The 20438-nt window shown below is 42.8% G+C and overlaps 1 protein-coding gene across 11 annotated transcripts in view; it reads right to left on the bottom strand.

The window, feature by feature from the left end:
* Nucleotides 1–20438, bottom strand: part of LOC106597319 (serine/threonine-protein kinase PRP4 homolog) — a 30410-nt gene that overhangs the window by 7480 nt on the left and 2492 nt on the right. For all 11 annotated transcript variants that reach the window (XR_001326904.2, XR_001326907.2, XR_001326912.2 and 8 more), the window contains exons 3-13: nt 19577–19714; nt 15316–15468; nt 15011–15092; nt 13685–13883; nt 11267–11340; nt 10496–10586; nt 9144–9291; nt 5997–6134; nt 2628–2781; nt 1360–1474; nt 782–933 (exon numbers count right to left, since the gene is read on the bottom strand). Coding sequence is in view for 1 of the 11 variants with exons in the window: in XM_014188527.2 (XP_014044002.1) it covers nt 782–933; nt 1360–1474; nt 2628–2781; nt 5997–6134; nt 9144–9291; nt 10496–10586; nt 11267–11340; nt 13685–13883; nt 15011–15092; nt 15316–15468; nt 19577–19714 (1444 nt within the window). In the remaining 10 variants the exon portion in view is untranslated. The remainder of the gene's footprint in view (nt 1–781; nt 934–1359; nt 1475–2627; nt 2782–5996; nt 6135–9143; nt 9292–10495; nt 10587–11266; nt 11341–13684; nt 13884–15010; nt 15093–15315; nt 15469–19576; nt 19715–20438) is intronic.

Here is a 20438-nt window from a genome sequence, read left to right as displayed (position 1 = left end):
AAATATCCATTAGTAGGGTGAAGGGAGAGTTTATGGATGGACCCTACACTACAGTTAAATATCCATTAGTAGGGTGAAGGGAGAGTTTATGGATGGACCCTACACTACAGTTAAATATCCATTAGTAGGGTGAAGGGAGAGTTTATGGATGGACCCTACACTACAGTTAAATATCCATTAGTAGGGTGAAGGGAGAGTTTATGGATGGACCCTACACTACAGTTAAATATCCATTAGTAGGGTGAAGGGAGAGTTTATGGATGGACCCTACACTACAGTTAAATATCCATTAGTAGGGTGAAGGGAGAGTTTATGGATGGACCCTACACTACAGTTAAATATCCATTAGTAGGGTGAAGGGAGAGTTTATGGATGGACCCTACACTACAGTTAAATATCCATTAGTAGGGTGAAGGGAGAGTTTATGGATGGACCCTACACTACAGTTAAATATCCATTAGTAGGGTGAAGGGAGAGTTTATGGATGGACCCTACACTACAGTTAAATATCCATTAGTAGGGTGAAGGGAGAGTTTATGGATGGACCCTACACTACAGTTAAATATCCATTAGTAGGGTGAAGGGAGAGTTTATGGATGGACCCTACACTACAGTTAAATATCCATTAGTAGGGTGAAGGGAGAGTTTATGGATGGACCCTACACTACAGTTAAATATCCATTAGTAGGGTGAAGGGAGAGTTTATGGATGGACCCTACAGTTAAATATCCATTAGTAGGGTGAAGGGAGAGTTTCTGTGGTTGGTGGATTTTGGTCTGACCTTGTTGGGCATCTTGCCCTTGAGGTCCATGGCGAGCTTAATCATGTGGTTGTTGGTTTTCCCTGGGAAAAGGATCTTGCCCGTGTACAGCTCATACAGAGTGCAGCCAACGGACCACATGTCGATGCCGTAGTCGTAAGGCTTCCCGATGACTGCAAGGACAGATACAGGCTTTAGGGGACTTGGGACAAAACTATGGAAAATTAGTATGTTTGATGAGCATTGTGTTCATAAGGGTACACCGTTTCAAAAATATTCTAAATGTTTTATAAACGGGGGAAAAAAGTTTTTCCCTTCCGTTTGGTGCGTACGAAACACGACAGTTGAATATTTTCCCTACAAGTTAAGACCTACAGCAGTGTTCAACAACTGGTTGTGGAGAGCTGCTGAATTCCACTAATTTAACCAATCAAGGACTTGATGAGCAGGTGATTAGTTGAATATAGCTAGGCTGGAGGAAAAAACCTGAACCCAGTAGCTCTCAAGGTCAAGGGTCGTGACAGGATAAAAAAAAAAAGAACAGAGGAAAAGAACACAAAAGAGAAGAGTAGGAAAAGACAAGAAAAGAGGAGTCTCACTAATCTCCGGCGCCCTGTAGAACCGGCTAACCAGGTAGGGAGTGATGTCATTCTCTGCCACGTGCGACGCTGAACCAAAGTCGCAGAGCTTGAGGATGGTTTTCGACTCGTTCACCTGTTGAAAACAAACCAATAAAAAAAATTAAAAAATATGCCACATGACCTATATAAAACTCCAGCCAACAGTTTTAAAAAGGTCAAAGGTGACATCAAAGCCCCGTCAGACAGCACATTATTCACACTGGGTGGGTTCAATTAGCCCCGTCAAACAGCACATTGTTCACACTGGGTGGGTTCAATTAGACAACCGTGGTCCATTGGGCTATGGCCCGTCATGTGACCGGGAGAAACTGGTAGGAGTAGAGTGCCCTGATCAGTGGGTTAGAGGTGACTGTGTCTCTCTGGGGACTATGGTGGGTTAGAGGACTGTCTCTCTGGGGACTATGGTGGGTTAGAGGACTGTCTCTCTGGGGACTATGGTGGGTTAGAGGTGACTGTGTCTCTCTGGGGACTATGGTGGGTTAGAGGACTGTCTCTCTCTGGGGACTATGGTGGGTTAGAGGACTGTCTCTCTGGGGACTATGGTGGGTTAGAGGACTGTCTCTCTGGGGACTATGGTGGGTTAGAGGTGACTGTGTCTCTCTGGGGACTATGGTGGGTTAGAGGACTGTCTCTCTGGGGACTATGGTGGGTTAGAGGACTGTCTCTCTGGGGACTATGGTGGGTTAGAGGACTGTCTCTCTGGGGACTATGGTGGGTTAGAGGACTGTCTCTCTGGGGACTATGGTGGGTTAGAGGACTATGGTGGGTTAGAGGACTGTCTCTCTGGGGACTATGGTGGGTTAGAGGACTGTCTCTCTGGGGACTATGGTGGGTTAGAGGATTATGGTGGGTTAGAGGACTGTCTCTCTGGGGACTATGGTGGGTTAGAGGACTGTCTCTCTCTGGGGACTATGGTGGGTTAGAGGACTGTCTCTCTCTGGGGACTATGGTGGGTTAGAGGACTGTCTCTCTCTGGGGACTATGGTGGGTTAGAGGTGACTGTGTCTCTCTGGGGACTATGGTGGGTTAGAGGACTGTCTCTCTGGGGACTATGGTGGGTTAGAGGACTGTCTCTCTCTGGGGACTATGGTGGGTTAGAGGACTGTCTCTCTGGGGACTATGGTGGGTTAGAGGACTGTCTCTCTGGGGACTATGGTGGGTTAGAGGACTATGGTGGGTTAGAGGACTGTCTCTCTGGGGACTATGGTGGGTTAGAGGTGACGCACCAGGATATTGTCAGGTTTGATGTCGGCGTGAAGGATGTTGCAGCGTTTGAGCAGCTTCAGGGCCAGAAAGAGCTGCTGGCTGTAGGAGCGCACTGCCTTGATGTGGAGGCCCACGTCTTTGCCATACTTCTTCAGCACCTCGCGCAGGTTCATACTGAGGAGGAGAGAGAGTAGACACCACATACAATATAGGGGTGAGTCACAAAATGGCACCCTATTCACTAAATAGTGCCGACATTGCTCGTCCAAATATGTATATATATTCTTAATTCCATTCTTTTAGATGTGTGTATTGTTGTGAAATTGTTAGATATTACTGCACTGTTGGAGCTAGAAACACAAGCATTTTGTAACCACAGAAGAAGAGGAAGTAGTGCACTACTTGTAACCACAGAAGAAGAAGACGTAGTGCACTACTTGTAACCACAGAAGAAGAAGTAGTGCACTATGTAGGGAATATGGAGCCATTTCAGACAGTTTGGTAACCCGTCTGCGCTAAAACCAATTGAGATCCTGGTTAGAATGAAAACAATATCTACTCAGCGCTAAAACATGGGACAGAGTTGGGCTGGAAATTGCCAGGGACCTCACGATACGTTTGTATTTTACATTACTCCATTGTCTGAATTAAAAAAATTACAAATAGAAAAGTATTGAGCCTTTTTACCTAATTTTACCCAAGACAACGCGCTGTGGGATGTTGGTACTCAGCCACGCGCTAATGTGTCTCTCTCTCTCTCCTCACTGAAAGAATGACAAATGGATGAACGGGAGATAATTGTGCACCTTACTTCACACAATTGATTTTAAATGAGGCCCGACTGAACGATGAGGGTGAAGAGGTTGATTTAATTTAGAACAACATTAGTGTAATGATGAGTGTGTGTTATGACTATTTATCAGCGTTGGCACTCAAGTTAATAATTTGAACGCGCACCTTGAGGCTTGATACCGTTCTCTTTTATGTAAAAAAATAAATAAAAAGCTGTTACAAGACTGTTTTATTTACTATAACTCTATTACTAATCAAATTAATTGTAAGGAAACGAAAACATGCTGTTTGTTACAGTGGGCCTTTAGAATAATGCTAAACATATCCTTGCCTCTAAGTTGATGAGCAGGAAACCAACGATGCCAGTCAGACGGCACAGCTGGCCCATCGAAACGACACCTCAACGATACCGAAACTAATTTCACACATAACCGTTATCCTATAGACAACATTCATTTGACAATAATCTGATGAGTGACAATATTAGGCCTATCAGCTGTCAAATTGTACATGAAGAAATGGACGAATCTTGTAATTTACAAATGCATGGAATGGAGAATCACAAATCCTCCTTCAGAGTCACATGCAGGATAAACATTTTTGATTTCTATACAGTATCAGAAAGAGCCTATTCTGCAGTTTCTATGACACATACATCTGTCAAATAACTCATCATTCAAGAGGTGCGACTCTATTTCCAAATGTCACATTTTCCAAGAATATATGTGCATTCAGCACATGACCACCCACGCAGCAGCATTGCTCTGGCTAACTAAGCAAAAACAAATAAACATTATAAACTTAAAAATATGCTATTTATTTAGGCAATTCATCCTTTACAATTGTTCATGCACTGGTGCCTTTTGTTTAGGAATATATAGCAAATAATTTCACCTGTGCACCTGGCTGGTTATATTATCTTTTTTTGTTTTATACTTTGTCAAAAGAAGCTTTAACTGGACTTTATTAATTACTATAACTCTACTACTAATTTAATCTACAAATAAAGTTGATACAATTAAAAACATTAGTGTAATCCATTTTAAGGGAAACTAAACTAGGCTATAGGCCTACATTTTTTTCCTAGGACAAAACATATCCTTGACTATCTAAACAAATAACTATTGTTGTTATTTTTGTTTGAAATTGATATAGTTCCACAAATATTTCTTCATGCAACTAATCCTTTACAATAGTTGATGAACTATTTATCAAGCGTTGGTGCTTATGTTTCAGCACCTTGTGGGTTGATATGCATCTGATGCTAAACGAGATGACCGGCAACATTCTCTAGCGGGTACCTGTAGGCTGAAAGGCTAGGCAGTTCTAGTGTTTAAAAAGAACAAGCTACAGGATGAGAAATACTGGGAGGTATTTTGCAGGTACAGCCGACTAGCGCTAGCTAACGTTAACTGCCTAGCAAAAATAATTTAATTTAATTTAAAAATTAAAAATAGATACTTGGGAGTCACAGTATTGATATAAAATGGGAAAAAAATAATATCACCATTCCATATCGATTTCCCCCATCCCTAAGACAGAGAGCAGCAGACTTCCTCAGACTTCAAACAGCCTCTTTGCATCAATAAGACCACCTCTTTTCAGACTCCATCTCCAGCAAAATGATCAATTGAAACCACATTCTTTAACACAGGGAGAGCAAACCTACGCGCAAGGGGCCCACCTAGGGGTGTTACGGTGACCGTATTACCGCCACACCGTCAGTAATTACCTTGTTTAGTCAAGGTAATTAGGCTTCTCCAAGCTCTGATGCCACTGCTGGTCATTAGTAGCCTACCAAACTTGCTAACTGCCTGGTACTCAGCACTCTACTGTCCCTCTAATCACTCTGACATCAATGCAAATGTAATCGAAACTCTAATTAAACACTTAAGAGCCCATGAGCTTATGTTGCGGAACATCGCTATAGGCTATGCAATTGTGCAAGAAAACAGAGTGATGGCCTCTACTAAAAAGAGGAGGATCATGCAGCATTAAAAATCAAAACATATAGCCCGACGTTTGTAGAACAACTAAATGTATGGTTAATTTAGAGTTAATGTATAAGAATACCTATTTCTTTGTTAACCGCTCAACACAACTCAGCACTCCCTCAAACCATTTGGAGAAAATATCCTTTATTTTATTCAATTTTATTCTTAATTACTATTAAAAAAAATAATGCTGAAATTCTAAGCAAATCTTGTCTGCTAAATGAACTAGTGTAGCCCACAGCCATTTGGCATAGCCACATCAGGACAACACAGAGTAGACCACATGTTCTTCAAATCATGCTTCTTTAAACCGGTCTAAAATAAATAATGGCTTTATTGTGAAGGTGTAGGCTATATTAAATGAATTTATTAGACTTTTTAAAATGTAGATGTTCAAAAGGTCTGCATCAATGGCTTGAAGCCAGGAGATGCTAAATGTGTTCATTAATTAAGCCAATTACCGTGAAACCGACAGTTACTTGCTTGACAATCACCGGCTGACAACATTTCGTGACCGTAACAGCCCTAGGCCCACCCTGCCTATACAATGAGAAGAGAAACACTGTTCTCAATCTAAGGGTGCCAGTAACCTGGAGGGTGTACCTGAGAGGCTCGAAAACCAGGCAGAGGTGCTGCTTGTGGTAGAAGTGTCGGAAGAGGCGCAGGCAGTGGAACTTGTCGTCAGGGTCGGCATCGTTGAGTTTCTTCAGGAACTCCAGCTCCTTGAGCCCAGTCTTCTGCCTTTTTGGGACAGAGAGACCACTTCGATGAGTCTAAAGTCATGGACACACTGGTGTGCCAGTAGGACAGGTCCCCCTGGAGAGCTATTGGGTGGACAGGCTTTTGGTTCCAGCCCTGTTATGACACACTTGACTCAGATAATCAAGTACAGGTTAGTGGAATCCGGCGTGTTCGAGCAGGGCTAAAACAAAAAGCCTGTACACCCAATATCTACCCACAATAGTAACTGACGTAGATATGTAACTAGGAATACAGTGACAGATAATACAGTAACAGCAGTGTATGTGATGAGTCAAAAAAAAAGAAAAGGGTCAACGCAGATAGTTAAATAGTTAACCAAACCGGACTAACTATTAACCATTAACTATTAACCAGTCTTATGGCTTGGGGGTAGAGAAGCTGTTCAGGGTACAGTTGGTTCCAGACTTGGTGCATCGGTACTACTTGCCGTGCGGTAGCAGAGAGAATAGTCTAGGACATGGGTGGCTGGAGTCTGACCATTTTTAGGGCCTTCCCCTGGTATTGGAGGTCCTTGATGGCAGGGAGCGCTGTACTGGGCTGTACACACTACCCTCTGTAGCGCCTTGTGGTCGCTACAACTGCCAAGCAGTTGCCATACCAAGCGGTGATGCAGCCAGTCAAGATGCTCTGAATGGCGCAGCTGTAGAACCTTTTGAGGATCTGAGGGCCAAAAGCCAAATCTTCTCATCCTCCTGAGGGGGAAGAGGCGTTGTCATGCCCTCTTCACAACTGTTGGCGTATGTGGACCATGATACAGTGAGGGTAGAAAGTATTTGATCCCCTGCTGATTTTGTACATATGCCCATTGACAAAGAAATGATCAGTCTATAATTTAAATGGTAGGTTTATTTGAACAGTGAGAAACAGAATACCAAAAAAAAATCTAGAAAAACGCATGTTAAAAATTGTATAAAATGATGAGCATTTTAATGAGGGAAATAAGTATTTGACCCCTCTGCAAAACATGACTTAGTACTTGGTGGCAAAACCCTTGTTGGCAATCACAGAGGTCAGACGTTTCTTGTAGTTGGCCACCAGGTTTGCACACATCTCCGGCCGGATTTTGTCCCACTCCTCTTTGCAGATCTTCTCCAAGTCATTAAGGTTTCGAGGCTGACGTTTGGCAACTCAAACCTTCAGCTCCCTCCACAGATTTTCTATGGGATTAAGGTCTGGAGACTGGCTAGGCCACTCCAGGACCTTAATGTGCTTCTTCTTGAGCCACTCCTTTGTTGCCTTGGCCGTGTGTTTTGGGTCATTGTCATGCTGGAATACCCATCCACGACCCATTTTCAATGCCCTGGCTGAGGGAAGGAGGTTCTCACCCAAGATTTGACGGTACATGGCCCCGTCCATCATCCCTTTGATGCGGTGAAGTTGTCCTGTACCCTTAGATGAAAAACACCCCCAAAGCATAATGTTTCCACCTCCATGTTTGAGGGTGGGGATGGTTTTCTTGGGGTCATAGGCAGCATTCCTCCTTCTCCAAACATGGCGAGTTGAGTTGATGCCAAAGAGCTCCATTTTGGTCTCATCTGACCACAACACTTTCACCCAGTTGTCCTCTGAATCATTCAGATGTTCATTGGCAAACTTCAGACGGGCATGTATATGTGCTTTCTTGAGCAGGGGGACCTTGCGGGCGCTGCAGGATTTCAGTCCACGGTGTAGTGTGTTACCAATTGTTTTCTTGGTGACTATGGTCCCAGCTGCCTTGAGATCATTAACAAGATCCTCCCGTGTAGTTCTGGGCTGATTCCTCACCGTTCTCATGATCATTGCAACTCCTCGAGGTGAGATCTTGCATGGAGCCCCAGGCCGAGGGATATTGACAGTTCTTTGTGTTTCTTCCATTTGCGAATAATCGCACCAACTGTTGTCACCTTCTCACCAAGCTGCTTGGCGATGGTCTTGTTGCCCATTCCAACCTTGTGTAGGTCTACAATCTTGTCCCTGACATCCTTGGAGAGCTCTTTGGTCTCGGCCATGGTGGAGAGTTTGGAATCTGATTGATTGCTTCTGTGGACAGGTGTCTTTTATACAGGTAACAAACAGAGATTAGGAGCACTCCCTTTAAGAGTGTGCTCCTAATCTCAGCTCGTTACCTGTATAAAAGACACCTGGGAGCCAGAAATCTTTCTGATTGAGAGGGGGGTCAAATACTTATTTTCCTCATTAAAATGCAAATCAATTTATAACATTTTTGACATGCGTTTTTCTGGACTTTTTTGTTGTTATTCTGTCTCTCACTGTTCAAATAAACCTACCATTAAAATTATAGACTGATCATTTCTTTGTCAGTGGGCAAACGTACAAAATCAGCAGGGGATCAAATACTTTTTTCCCCCTCACTGTAGATCCTTCGTGATGTGGACACAGAGTAACTTGAAGCTCTCGACCCGCTCCACTACAGCCACGTTGATGTAAATGGGAGCGTGCTCCATTTCCTGTAGTCCACGATCAGCTCCTTTGTCTTGCTGGCATTGAGGGAGAGGTTGTTGTCCAGGCACCACACTGCCAGGTCTCTGACCTCCTCCCTATAGGCCAGCTCATCCTCTGATCAGGCCCACCATTATCGTGTCGTCGGCAAACTTAGTGCTGGAGTTTTGCGTGGCCATGCAATCGTGGGTGAACAGGGAGTACAGGAGGGGACTAAGCATGCACCCCTGAGGGGCCCCCGTGGTGGATGTGTTGTTGCCTACCCTCACCACTTCTTCTAATGTATTTTTCGGAATGTGTCAGACCCCAGGAAGATAGCTGTCGCCATTGGCTTCAGCTAATTGGGATCCTAAAAAAATAATCAACCTAGGGGCAGCCCGTCAGGAAGTCCAGAATCCAGTTGCAGAGGGAGGTGTTTTAATCTAAGGGTCCTTAGCTTAGTGATGAGCTTGGTGTTGAACGCTGAGCTGTAGTCAATCTCTCCAGTTTCAAAAAATGTTCTGCCTACTGAACCGGGTGCAAGACTAGCTATTGGTAAACGACACTCACATGAGCTCGTTGTTCCGAATGATCTTAATAGCAACCTCCTGGCTGGCGCGGGCCACGTCACGGGCTCGGATGACGTTGCTGAACACGCCCTGCCCCGTGTAGCCGTACACACTATACCGCTTGTCCAGTTTCTCCCCGATATTGAGTCCTGTCAAATAGCAAAAAGACATTGAATGTATTAGCTAATTGGTTATGAATAAGTAGGGATTGACCTTAAGCGTTTGCCCTGTTGCAAGTAAACAAAAAACTACAAAGAATTCCAGTAGGCCTAAAACAGATCTTTATGGTTCATTCCCAATGTTTAAGTGAAAGGACTGACAATTTATGGGATTCATGGCAGCCGGGCAAGTGAGCTTGCTCTATGGTTGCACCATTAGGAAGAAAATAAATAAAAAATGTAATAAAAACACAATTCCTAACACACTTTATTTTTTGCTACACTGGAAGAGTAACTTTTGGTCTGTGCGAGCAGAACGCTAGCCACAATATCCTTTTGCTCTCAGGCATGAGCTGCGTGTCGAAATCTTGAAAATAGAACCAGAACTGAATATTATGCTCAAACAGAGCCGGCATGGTTATGCTCAGGACTTGTTGAAATTAACTGGAGCGTCTCACGCTAAGCAAAAGTTACGCGTCCGATGTAGCAGGTGAGTAAAACAGATTTTCTGATTCCTCCTTGTTTGATTTAGCGACCAACAAGAAATGGCAATTTTGCATGTAAACAACCATCTTCACATTTTCGGGCAAATCAAAGTTTATTGGTCACGTCATGTGCAGATGTTATAGCAGCTGCAGCGAAATGCTTGTTCCTCTAGCTCTAAAAGTAATATCTAGCAGTAAAAATGTAAAAAAAAATACACAGACATTAAGAAATATCAGAACACGCAATGTCAGAGACCGGAATATAAATAAACATCCAACATAAAATATAAAAACGCAACATGTAAAGGGTTAGTTCCATGTTTAATGAGCTGAAATAAAAGATCCCAGAAATATTCCATCCACACAAAAATCTTATTTGGGTGGAGCGCTGAGGAGTATTTCTGTCCGTAATAAAGCCCTCTTGTAAGGGTAGTCTCATTCTGATTGGCAGAGTCTGGCCCCTCAGTGGGTGCCCTCCAAGGCCCACCCATGGCTACACCCCTGCCCAGTCATGTGAAATCCATAGATTAGGGCCTAAGGAATTCATCTCAATTGACTGATTTCCTTATACGAAATGTAACTCAGTAAAGTCTTTGAAATTGTTGCATGTTGCGTTTTATATGTATTGTTCAGTAGTGATTAAATGAATGAATAAGCAAACATATAAATGAACAGAATAAGGAAGGAGCTTTAATGCCAAATGGACTTACGGTAGTATCCCTCTGCGTCTGTCCAGTTGTCTCGGAGGTTGGGGTTCTCCTTAAAGTCCTTCCCGATACCTGCTGCTCGAAACCTTGCACTCTGCAGTGGCCACAAATCACTTAAGTGTTAGTATGACGGGAGACCAAAATGGTTTTTCCAATGTTAGTTTTTTTTTTTCCTTTCAAGAAATCAGTTATCATTATTCTGATGGGAATCTGTGCTTGATTGAGCTTGCCTAGTGCAATGGAACCAAAGGAACAGTCCCAAATGTGCAAATGCTGTCCATCTGGCACCCCATGCAGGCTCATTTAAACGCTCAAAGTAGTTTAAAGAAAAAACAAATACTATTTGAACCAAGGTCTGACTGTCAGGCTACAATACAAAACCACAGCTGAGGTGGTATTCTGACTTGAGATTGACGCGGTAAACCTTTGGTCCCGCACTGACATCAACAAATGATTTACGCGAAAGTCCCAACTTGCGCGCTTATCTCGACTCAAATCGGACTAGCAGTTCTCAGTCGCCTCACAGAAAGGTCACCAGAGAAAACGCTGTGGCTCGGTCTAAAGTTACCCGCTGACAGACGCGTGTTTGGACAGTAATAATACAAGGGCGACCCGAGACACGGACACCACTCTTAGCAACCCTATCTGACAGGATCCTATTCCATAGACAACTTCATTTAAAAAAAAAAAAAAGTTGAAGACACATTGGCACAAGTCATGGTGGTCAGAGTCCAAACAACGCAATGGAATCAAAGCAACAGGAGGAGTACTCACGTCAAAGTAGGCGGCGAACATGTCATCCGATTCGGTAAACATGTCGGGGGCGGAAGGTTTTTTGGGGTTGGTTCCTTTTAGGAAAGAAAGGGGGTAGAGTTTAATCTGAAGCACTGTTAAAACTGTAAAAGCACTTTGACATAACTGCTGATGTCAATATGACTTAAAAAAAAAATCTATTTCATTGATTAAGAAGTCAGAGTACATGAGAAATGAACATCATAATAAGTAATTGCGTAATAGACTATATTTGAAATCGATCAACGTCCAAGTAGCCTGGTGGGTAGGCGCATTGGGCCAGTAACCGAAAGGTTGCTGGATTGAATCCCCGAGCTGACAAAGGTAAAAAAAAAAAAAAAAAAACGATCTGCCCCTGAGCAAGGCAGTTAACCCAGTGTTCCCCAGGCGCTGAAGACGTAGATGTCGATTCAGAGGGGTTGGGTTAAATGCTTAAGACACATTTCAGTTGAATGCATTCAGTCGTACAACTGACTAGGTATCCCCTTTCCACTTCTGAATCACTACTACTAGCCTGACGACTATTACTGAGCCTGCTTTTGCTGCTACTACTGCATCAGACAAACAAACATGCCGAGTGCTGCTGTGGCTGTTACTACTGCATCAGACAAACACCCACCTGGGTTAGACACTTCATGGTATTAACAACAGAGTAATCTATGGTTTCCATAATGTACCAAGCATAGATTAATTAGTTGAAAGTATTTCACATAGGTCTATGTCTTAGTTGACAGGTCTGATGTACACACACACACTTAAAGTTGAAGTCGGAAGTTTACATACACATAGGTTGGAGACATTAAAGCTCGTTTTTCAACCACCACAAATTTCTTGTTAACAAACTATAGTTCTGCCAAGTCCGTTAGGACATCTACTTTGTGCATGACACAAGTAATTTTTCCAACAATTGTTTACAGACAGATTATTTCACTTATAATTCACTGTATCACAATTCCAGTGGGTCAGAAGTTACACACACTAACCTAACTATGCCTTTAAACAGCTTGGAAAATTCCAGAAAATGGTGTCATGGCTTTAGAAGTTTCTGATAGGCTAGTCGACATCATTTGAGTCAATTGGAGGTGTACCTGTGGATGTATTTCAAGACCTACCTTCAAACTCAGTGCCTCTTTGCTTGACATCATGGGAAAATCAAAAGATACCAGCCAAGACCTCGGGGAAAAAAATTGTAGACCTCCATAAGTCTGGTTCATCCATGGGAGCAATTTCCAAATGCCTGAGGTTACCACATTCATCTGTACAAACAATAGTACGCAAGTATAAACACCATGGGACCACGCAGCCGTCATACCGCTCAGGACGGAGACACTTTGTCTCCTAGAGATGAACGTACTTTGGTGCGAAAAAGTGCAAATCAATCCCAGAACAACAGCAAAGGACCTTGTAAAGATGCTGGAGGAAACAGGCACAAAAGTATCTATATCCACAGTAAAACGAGTCCTATATCAACATAACCTGAAAGGCCGCTCAGCAAGGAAGAAGCCACTGCTCCAAAACCGCCATAAAAAAGCCAGATTATAGTTTGCAACTGCACATGGAGACAAAGATCATACTTTTTGGAGAAATATCCTCTGGTATGATGAAACAAAAATAGAACTGTTGGCCATAATGACCATCGTTATGTTTGGAGGAAAAAGGGGGAGGCTTGCAAGCCGAAGAATACCATCCCAACCCTGAAGCACAGGGTGGCAGCATCATGTTGTGGGGGTGCTTTGCTACAGGAGGGACTGGTGCACTTCACAAAATATATGGCATCATGAGAAAGGGAAATTATGTGGCTATATTGAAGCAACATCTCAAGACCTCAGTCAGGAAGTTAAAGCTTAGGCGCAAATGGAACTTCCAAATGGACAACGACCCCAAGCATACTTCCAAAGTTGTGGCAAAATGGCTTAAGGACAACAAAGTCAAGGTATCGGAGTGGCCATCACAAAGCCCTGACCTCAAAATTTGTGGGCAGAACTGAAAAAGCGTGTGAGCAAGGAGGCCGACAAACCTGACTCAGTTATACCAGCTCTGTCAGAAGGAATGGGCCAAAATTCACTCAACTTATTGTGGGAAGCTTGCGGAAAGCTACCCGAAACGTTTGACCCAAGTTAAACAATTTAAAGGCAATGCTACCAAATACTAATTGAGTGTATGTAAACTTCTGACCCACTGGGAATGTGATGAAAAAAATAAAAGCTGAAAAATAATTCTCTGCTATTATTCTGACATTTCAAATCCTTAAAATAAAAGTGGTGGTCCTAATTGACCTAAGACAGGGATTTTTTTATGAGGATTAAATGTCAGGAATTGTGAAAAACTGAGTTTAAATGTAATTGGCTAAGGTGTATGTAAACGTACGACTTCAACTGTATATACAGCACATATGTTTACCATCTTTCTCCTGTTCGATGAGGTTGTGCTTAGCCTTGATGTTTTCTTCAAAGGTGTCCATGTTTTCCCGCTCGTACTCTTTGACGTCGGCCGTCACACGCTCCAGGATGTCGTCTGGCGAGGGAGAGCGGCTGCGCTGGCTGCTCTGCGGGCTGCCGGGCTCCGACATGTTACTGTCCTCGTTCCCTCCCTTGTACTTCTGTTCACAGAAAGAAAAAAAACACACACACACACACGTCAGCAAAAATATGCAAGCACAGGCACGAGAATATGTATAAAAACAGACACAAATACATACGCACACAATGCACATGTCAAATCAAAATCAAATTTTATTTGTCACATGCACTGAATACAACCGGTGTAGACTTTACCGTGAAATGCTTACGAGCCCTTAACCAACAGTGTTTAAAAGAAAGAAAAAAAGTAGCACATACAAAAAAAAAATGGTAACACAAAATAACAATAAAGAGGCGTACCGATATGGAGTCAATGTGCTGGGGTACAAGGTAGTAGAGGTGATTGATGTAATATGTACATGTAGCTTGGGGTAAAAGTGACATAGGATATTACAGTACTTCAGATCACGTTGATAGGATAGTTGCAATCGGAGCACAAGAAGTTTATTCTCCAGTGATTATAAACATGAAACACTTCAAAATTTGCACCCTTTTCTAAATCATAAAAAAATAAAATTGTGCATACAAAATCATCTCTATATGGTCATAATTATTGGTATTCTTAGTGGTGTGCTGGGAGGGAAGGGCCTACAGGAATTCTGGTTGTTGGTGGACAGGGAGAGAGAGCGAGAGAGGGAGGTTTGTGGATAGGCAGAGAGAGGGAGGTTGGTGGACAGGGTGAGTGAGGTTGGTGGACAGGGAGAGCGAGAGAGGGGGAGGTTGTATTTTCCAGGAATACAGAATACACTGCCCTCCCCTCTGTCGCTCAGCCCAGCCATCTTCCTGCCTACCGGTGTAGTCCTCTTACACAACAACCAGAAACTAATGTGATCAACAGACCAGGACCCGATCGGCTAATGAAAAGGTGGGCGTGCCATTAAGCATTTTGATTGACTCCCTTGGCACTAAGCAACACAAAACCTGGGATTAGGGGTGTTGCCAGAGTATGTGTGTCTGTGTGTGTCTGTTCAAATTGTTAAACTAACAATCAAACAGCTGTGTGTGTCATGTTTGCATGCTGTGCATGACAATAGCCAATAAAGAAAGGTTAAAATACATATTGTAGCAACATGGCTGTGTGGCTCTGGTTAAGTTAGGTCGGTACAGAGGGGATGATGATGATGATGTCATACGTCTTTTTACCCACCTGGACGATGGCCAGACGCTGTAGCCTCCTCTGTTCGATGAGAGCCTCCTCGTCGTCCTCATCCACGTCGTAATCTTCCAGCCTATTACAGGACAAACCACGTCAACACACACACACACACACACACACGTGGTCGTCCACCCCACACCCATAGACAAAAGCTTACATTGCTAAAAATGGTGCGTCATTTAATTAATGACAATGAAATGGATTCATGTTGTATCATTTGTGTATGAACCATCCATTCAACACATCTGGAGGTAAACAGTAAACAACTCAAATTAAATCCCAAGTGAACTGCCTACACTTCATCTTCAGAGTCCTCCTTGTCAACCTTCATTCCCTCCGAGAGGCTGCCCTTGAACTTGTCCTCTCTGTCCCGGCTCAGTCTCTGCCTCCCCTCCTGGGATCTGGAACCCCACTGCGGCCTCCGTCCCAGCCTGTCCCGATCCAATGACCTACGTAGAAGAGTCACAGTAAAGAAAAGCAAAAGTCAGATGCAATATGTAAGATTTCCCGATGTTCAATGGGCATTTCAATTAATGATATACAGTGCATTCGGAAAGTATTCAGACCCCTTCCCCTTTTCCATATTTTGTTACAATACAGCCTTATTCTAAAATGTATATATACAAAAAATCCTCATCAATCTACACAAAATACCCCATAATAACAAAGTGAAAACAGGTTCACACATTTTAGCAAACTTTTTAAATAAAAAACAGAAATACCTTATTTACATAAGTATTCAGACCCTTTGCTATGAGACACGAAATTGAGCTCAGGTGCATCCTGTTTTCACAACTTGATTGGAGTCCACCTGTGGTAAATTCAATTGATTGGACATGATTTGGAAATGCACACACACTACGAGTCAAAAGTAAGGACATACCGACTCATTTTTACAATTTTCGACATTGTATAATAATAGTGAAGACATCAAAACTATGAAATAACACATATGGAATCAAGTACAAACCAAAAAAAGTGTTATTTAAAAAAAAAAGTATATATTTGAGATTCTTCAAAGTAAACAGCTTTGCACCCTCTTGGCATTCTCTCCACCAGCTTCATAAGAAAGTCACCTGGAATGCTTTTCCAACAAGGAGTTTCCACATATGCTGAGCACTTGTTGGCTGCTTTTCCTTAACTCTGCGGTCCAACTCATCCCAAACCATCTCAATTGGGTTGAGGTCGGGTGATTGTGGAGGCCAGGTAATCCGATGCAGCAATCCTTCTTGGTCAAATAGCCCTTACACAGCCTGGAGGTGTGTTTTGGGTCATTGTACTGCTGAAAAACAAATGATATAGTTTCACCAAGCGCAAACCAGATTGGATGGCGTATCGCTGCAGAATGCTATGGTAGCCATGCTGGTTAAGTGTGCCTTGAATTCTAAAACACCAAGTGGTGGACAAGGCGGTTGGAACCAAAAATGGCAAATTTGGACTCATCAGACCAAAGAACAGATTTCTACTGCCATAATATCCATTGCTTGTGTTTTTTTGGCCCAAGCAAGTCTCTTCTTCTTATTGGTGTCCTTTAGTAGTGGTTTCTTTGCAGCAATTCGACCATGAAGCCCTGATTCACGCAGTCTCCTCTGAACAGTTGATGTTGAGATGTGTCTGTTACTTGAACTCTGTGAAGCATTTATTTGGGCTGCAATCTGAGGTGCAGTTAATTGCCGATTTCTGAGGCTGGTAAGTATAAATTAACTTGTCCTCTGCAACAGAGGTAACTCTGGGTCTTCCTTTCCTGTGGCGGTCCTCATGAGAGCTAGTTTCATCATAGCGCTTGATGGTTTTTGCGACTGCACTTGAAGAAACTTTAAAAGTTATTGGCTTTTTCCGTATTGACTGACCTTCATGTCTTAAAGTAATGATGGACTGTTGTTTCTCTTTGCTTTTTTGAGCTGTTCTTGCCATAATATGGACTTGGTACTTTTACCAAATAGGGCTATCTTCTGTATACCCCCCTACCTTGTCCCAACACAACTGATAGGCTCAAACACATTAAGAAGGAAAGAAATTCCACAAATTAACAAGACACATGTTAATTGAAATGCATTCCAGGTGACTACCTCATGAAGCTGGTTGAGAGAATGCCAAGAGTGTGCAAAGCTGTCATCTAGGCAAAGGGTGGCTACTTTAAAGAACCGTAAATATAAAGTGCGGCTTGGCTGGGTTGTGTTTCGGAGGACGTACGGCTCTCGACCTTCGCCTCCCCCGAGTCCATACGGGAGTTGCAGCGATGGGACAATTGGATACCACGAAATTGGGGAGAAAAAGGGGTAAAGTAATAAAAAATAATTAAAAATATATATTTTATTTGTTTAACACTCCCTGGTGGCAGGGTAGCCTAGTAACCGAAAGGTTGCAAGTTCGAATCCCCGAGCTGACAAGGTACAAATCTGTCGTTCTGCCCCTGAACAAGGCAGTTAACCCACTGTTCCTAGGCCGTCATTGAAAATAAGAATTTGTTCTTAACTGACTTGCCTAGTTAAATAAAAGGTAAAATAAAAAATGTAAAAAATCTATGTGTTATTTCATAGTTGATGTCTTCACTATTATTCTACAATGTAGAAAACTGTAAAAATAAAGATAAACTCTGGAATGAGTGTGTTCAAACTTTTGACTGGTACAAATATACAAGGTCCCACAGTTGACAGTGCATGTCAGAGCAAAAACCAATCCAATGAGGTCGAAGGAATTGTCTGTAGAGCTCCGAGACAGGATTGTGTCAAGGCACAGATCTGGGGAAGGGTACCAAACAATTTCTGCAACATTGAAGGTCCCTCAGAACACAGTGGCCTCCATCATTCTTAAAAGGAAAAAGTTTGGAACCACCAAGACTCTTCCTAGAGCCGGTCACCTGGCCAAACTGAGAAATCAGGGGAGAAGGGCCTTGGTCAGGGAGGTGACCAAGAACCCGATGGTCACTCTGACAGAGCTCCAGAGTTCCTCTGTGGAGATAGTAGAACATTCCAGAAGGACAACCATCTCTGCAGCACTCCACCAATCAGGTCTTTATGGTAGAGTGGCCAGACGGAAGCCACTCCTCAGTAAGAGGCACAGGACATCCCGCTTGGAGTTTGTCAAAAGGCACCTAAAGGACTCTTAAGACCATGAGAAACAAGATTCTCTGGTCTGATGAAACCAAGATTGAATTATTTGGCCTGAATGCCAAGCATCACGTCTGGAGGAAACCAGGCACCATCCCTACGGTGAAGCATTGTGGTGGCAGCATCATGCTGTGGGGATGTTTTTCAGCGGGAGGGACTGGGAGACTAGCCAGGATTGAGGGAAAGACGAACAGAGCAACATACAGAGACATCCTTGATGAAAAGCTCTCTGGAACAGGTGGCTTCAGGACAAGTCTCCGAATGTCCTTGAGCCCAGGCACTGCCTGGACTTGAACCCAATTGAACATCTATGGAGAGACCTGAAAATAGCTGTGCAACGACACTCCCCATCCAACCTGACAAAGCTTGAGAGGATCTGCAGAGAAGAATGAGAGAAACAGGGGTGTGCCAAGGTTGTAGCATCATACCCAAGAAGATTTGAGGATGTAATCGCTGCCAAAGGTGCTTCAACAAAATACTGAGTGTAAGGGTCTGAATATTTATATAAATGTGCAAACATTTCTAAAAACCTGTTTTTGCTTTGTCATTATGGGGTATTGTGTGTAGATTGATCATTTGTATTTTATTCATTGTAGAATAAGGCTGTAACGTAACAAGATGTGGAAAAAGTCAATGGGTCTGAATACTTTCCGAATGCACAGTATAAACTATTGAATCTTGAAGAAAAACATGATAGGGCGGCAGGTAAACTAGCGGTTAGAGCGTTGGGCCAGTAACCGAATGGTAGCTGGTGCGAATCCCCGAGCCAACAAGGTGAACAATCTGTCAATGTGCCCTTGAGCAAGGCCCTTAACCCTAACTTGCTCCAGGGGCGTCGTACTACTATGGCTGATCCTGTAAAACATCACATTTCACTGAACTGATCCTGTAAAACAACACATTTCACTGAACTGATCCTGTAAAACAACACATTTCACTGAACTGATCCTGTAAAACAACACATTTCACTGAACTGATCCTGTAAAACAACACTTCACTGCACCTATCCGGTTACGTGACAATACAATTAGAAGAACTACGATAACCTCAAAATAGGCAAATTGCAACACTCCCCATTATTTATTTATTTAATATTTATTTATTTAATATATATATATTTATTTATTTAATATATATTTATTTATTTAATATATATTTAATATATATATATATATATATATTTTTTTTTTTTTTTGTGTAAGTAAAGATTAAAATAAAGAATGACGTTTCGGTCTAAGTAGACCATCGGACAGAGAATTGGGATAGAATGACTTGTGTATTTTTAGACTCTCACAGACATATACACAACACAGGTGCGGCCAGTACAGTTATCAGACATATACACACAACACAGGTGGGGATAGTACAGTTATCAGACATATACACACAACACAGGTGGGGATAGTACAGTTATCAGACATATGGGGACAAAAGTACCTCCACCCACCTCCTTCTGAATGGAGACCTGCTGCGTCTCCTGGGAGAGCAACACCTCCTCCTGAATGGTGAGCGGCTAAGCCGTCGCCGGGCACCTAGAGCTGCGCTGGCATCCCTGCGGCCCCCTGCCTCGTCCTGGCTCCGAATCCTGAAGGTCACGCAGCAACAGGACAAGGGGTTACACATTCAATGTTCTCCATGTATTACCTAAAAAAGGGGGGGGGGTGATTTAATTTGGACACGAATTCAATGTGTGGGTGAAGTAAACTGGACTATGTGTGGATGGGAATATTGCGGCATGATGACACATGCCATCTTCCACGTGGCAATTAAGTGCTGGTCTTACGTCAACACTCCTTTCTTCTTCGTGGCTTTTATCTGCTTCAGATTCTGCTGATAGACCCTTACAAAGATTCAATCATGGACACGCTTACTGACAGTTGTGGCTGCTTTGTATGATGTATTGTTGTCTCTACCTTCTTGACCTTTGTGCTGTTGACTTTGCCCAATAATGTTTGTACCATGTTTTTGTGCTGCTACCATGTCATGTTGCTACCATGCTGTGTTATGTTGTTGTCTTAGGTCTCTCTTTATGTAGTGTTGTGATGTGTGTTTTGCCCTATATTTTTATTGTATTTTTATTATTAATCCCAGGCCCCCATCCCCGCAGGAGGCCTTTTGGTAGGCTGTCATTGTAAATAAGAATTTGTTCTTAACCGACTTGCCTAGTTAAATAAAGGTTAAATAAATCAAATAAAATACTGGATAAAGCAGCTGTCTACTTGCAATTAGAGCGTTGGGCTAGTAACTGAAAAGTCACCATTTCGAATACCCGAGTAGACAAGGTGAAAGATCTGTCGAGGTGCCCTTGA

Source organism: Salmo salar, chromosome ssa03, assembly GCF_905237065.1.
Source record: "Salmo salar chromosome ssa03, Ssal_v3.1, whole genome shotgun sequence".
Lineage (NCBI taxonomy): Eukaryota > Metazoa > Chordata > Actinopteri > Salmoniformes > Salmonidae > Salmo > Salmo salar.
Note: the sequence above shows the minus strand (reverse complement) of the source record. Positions and strands in the feature narration are given on the sequence as shown.